This window comes from Acyrthosiphon pisum, chromosome X (genome assembly GCF_005508785.2).
Source record: "Acyrthosiphon pisum isolate AL4f chromosome X, pea_aphid_22Mar2018_4r6ur, whole genome shotgun sequence".
Lineage (NCBI taxonomy): Eukaryota > Metazoa > Arthropoda > Insecta > Hemiptera > Aphididae > Acyrthosiphon > Acyrthosiphon pisum.
The window spans coordinates 65116063-65119610 of record NC_042493.1 but is presented as its reverse complement, the minus strand read 5'-3'; the positions used below and the strand labels follow the sequence as shown (position 1 = coordinate 65119610).

Here is a 3548-nt window from a genome sequence, read left to right as displayed (position 1 = left end):
GATGGTAAGAACATTATCTGTGTTTTGTTGGAAGTTTTTTTATGATAATTCAGTTTTTAAGTGAGTTATGAGCATTTTTAATTTACATTTATTATACACGCTATAACTCACTTAAACTAAATTATTGTAAAATACTTCTATCAAACACAGATAATGTTCTTACCATCAAGTTTCATAATAGGTCGATTCACTCTAATTTTTAAGCTAACGGCATACAACTTGAATTTCTGAGCATAAATTTGATATATTACGCGTTTGTAAGATGGAGACAACACATGTGGGTGTTGCATCCTCTTAATATGAAATAAATTATTGTAATAGTGTATATTATGTCTCATTATAATATTGATAATTTTGAGTCAATACCACATAACCATAGTTCAGTGTTAATATGTTTATGGAACAAATAGGTTAAGATGACGCCGTACCCACATATGCTGTATCTTTCATACTAATGCATATTATACCAAAATGTATGTCCAGCAATTCTAATTTCGTATTGTTAACTTAAATAATTATATATTAGAGTGATACTTTATTGACCTATTATCAAACTTAAATTTAAGAACATAATTTGTGTTCTTTTGTTGATTTTTTACAATATTTTTATTTTTAAGTGAATTATGAGCATTTTTAAATATAAGTATTTTACATGAGAACTCACTTAAAAATTATTGACTGTTTTCACATATAGTGCTCATATTGGTTAAAATGAAAACTGATAAAAAATTGTATGTTATATTTATATTTATATATTATAGTTGTATGACACTGATTGAGATATATCTGAGTCCGTGATAATGATCGTATTATATTATAAATTATTATAAAATAGTCTACTAAAAGCGCTAGTACTGGGAGCAAGATTTAAATTGTATGCCTTCTTGTCATAGCTCATACTATCTTAAATTATGTGGTAGATACACGTAGTTCAATTCAAATTGTGATTTCGTTGTGATTACAATATTAATAAAATTATTTCTATAACATATCTTAAAATAGCATTATTGTTATAATGTCCATCTTGACATATACATTGATATGCAATTCGCATTGCCGGAAAAAACCCTTTACTCAAAAGTACCAAAATTAGCATCATCCAGCCTAAATATTTTCTGATAATAGCAGTATTTGTTTGGTGGTTTGACCAATATGATGACATAGTATAATATAATATATTACTGATGTTGTGATAATGGTAAATTAATCGATAGAAGTACTTAGTCTTGCAGTAATTAGCGTAAATAGAAAACATTTTCTAATAATAAAATGTACTTTATAAAGTATTAATATAATATATACATTTTAAAAGCAAATTGTATAATAAATGTATGTTATTTAGGAATTTAGAATCTGAAGGAATGCAAAGACAAAGGGAAAAAAGAATTTTGATTAAAGCTATAAGGCTTGCTGAAAGAAGAAAATCTAAGAAAAATAAAGAGGAAGAGGAAGAGGAAGAACAAGAACAATAACAATATTTTTTAAGTTTGTAAAGAATAATCATATTTGGTTATATTAATATAATACAACTGTACATAAAAGCAAAGAAAGAATTAAAGGAAAACATTAATTTTTTTTTTTTTTATTTTTAAGAGAAATAAAATACTATTAAGTTTTACGGACAGTCAATTTACTATGTACAATTAAAGGTGCTGCCTAATAAAAAAATAAACCTGTAGCCTATAACCAAGCTTCTATTAACTATATTTATTTAAAACTGAAACAAATAGTAATAATTTGAATTTTACAAAAATGTTAATTATACATATTATAATTTTTTTTACACATTTAAAGAATAAATGATTTTTTTACAGTAATAATTAATTTAAGTTCTTATTCATTCTTGTTGTTTTGTAAATAAGTTTAATGATTATAATAAAGGAATATATCTCATCTAGTATTAGTTTTTTTTTTAATTTTCTTTGTACATTGTGTTCTTGATTTCCATGATCAAAGATGTAGTTATTTTACTTGTTTTTGTATAAGTGGTATGAAATTTTTGTTTTAATCATACGTTTTGGACAGTTAAGGAGGTCCTTTTAAGAAAAATGTGAAACGCTGAGTATACATTTTTTGTTAAGAAAGCGCTACACCTGCATGCGTGCTCTTTATCTTACAAATGCGTAATATAGCAATATTTTAAGCTCGGCAATCTCCGTTAGTTTAAAAATTAGAGTAAATTGACTTCTTATAGAATTTAAGGGTGAGATTATTATCTACAACATCTCATAAGCTTTTTATTATATTTTTATTTTAAAGCGGCGGATTATGAGTATTTTAAAATTGTAAATTTTTTGTACCTACATACTCATAATTATAATACAGTACAGTATAAAACGTACAAAACATACAGTATAAAACTACTTAAAATAGGAGAAAAAACCAGTCAAATGAGTATTAAATATTAATATGTAATAGTTAAATACCCAACCTAAGATTTACCTAAGACTCAAAGAAGACATTTGTGATAATTTTGTTTTATTAATAATTAAGTAGAAACTAGTAAGTTAATCTTTATTCTTTATAAAATGCAATAATTATATTATTAATATTTAAAATTTTATATTTTAAAATAACAAAAAAGACATTTCTGATAGTTTTTAAATTTGTTATATTAATTACTAAGTAAGTTCATATTTATTACTTATTATAAATTATTTTATAGTAAATAAAAAGAAATTATTTTTGTTATAAATTTGAATTTTATTATAAATTCAAGAAAATTCTCCAAGTTGGTGTTGAAATTTATAAGTTCATACTTATTAAAATTTAAAATACACAATATCTATTAAACTATATTATTATCAGTATTATCGCTATTATAATAATTATAAATTTTAAATAAAACAATTTATACTTAATATTCCTAGGTCTTAGTCGTAATTAAGTTTTATATGCTTTATACGTGGGGTATTATATATTTTGTAACATAAAACGTTTTATCCGCATATATTACCAACTCTGCATCATTAATCTATAAAATTGATAGCTATTACTTATAATTTATAAATTATAATTATATTTGTATTTATTCATAAATTACAACTAAATTTAATAATATTTGATGTTATAATACATGTCCGTAATTAATGATATTCTAATAATTATAATTTAGTATAGTTATGGACATTAGGTAGAAAAATACATAAAAATAATTATTTAGTTGGATTTTGTCATTGATTAAAGAATTTAAGTGTGAAAGTACTTACAGAAATTCATTTTAATACATAATATATTTATTTAAAACTGTAAGACCTATTATATTACTATGTTCAGTGGCGTGGCGAACGGTAATTTCAGAGGCAATTGCCTCTGAGATTTTTCTTTAATAGAGAGGAGGGTGGTAGCCGGTGGGTCCCCACATTTCCCACAGTCCCCCCATTGATAGGTATAATTTTTAACTTTATATGAAAAAAAAGTAATTGATTTTTAACTAAGTCGAGTTGCATTTATTTTCTAGTTACCTTGTAACTTTTGCAAGTTTAAAAAAAAGAAAAGTTACTTTTAGAATTAAGCTTAACTTAAATTGTTCTATATTGACTGTCAGC

The 3548-nt window shown here is 23.7% G+C and overlaps 1 protein-coding gene across 3 annotated transcripts in view; it reads left to right on the top strand.

Annotated features, from left to right (window-relative positions):
* LOC100167153 overlaps nt 1-1900 on the top strand; it is a 13168-nt gene extending 11268 nt beyond the window's left edge. For all 3 annotated transcript variants that reach the window (XM_001944831.5, XM_008188751.3, XM_016807618.2), the window contains exon 8: nt 1343-1900. In XM_001944831.5, coding sequence (XP_001944866.2) covers nt 1343-1472 — 130 coding nt within the window. In that variant the 3' untranslated portion in view covers nt 1473-1900. The remainder of the gene's footprint in view (nt 1-1342) is intronic.
* The last annotated feature ends 1648 nt before the right edge of the window (nt 1901-3548 follow it).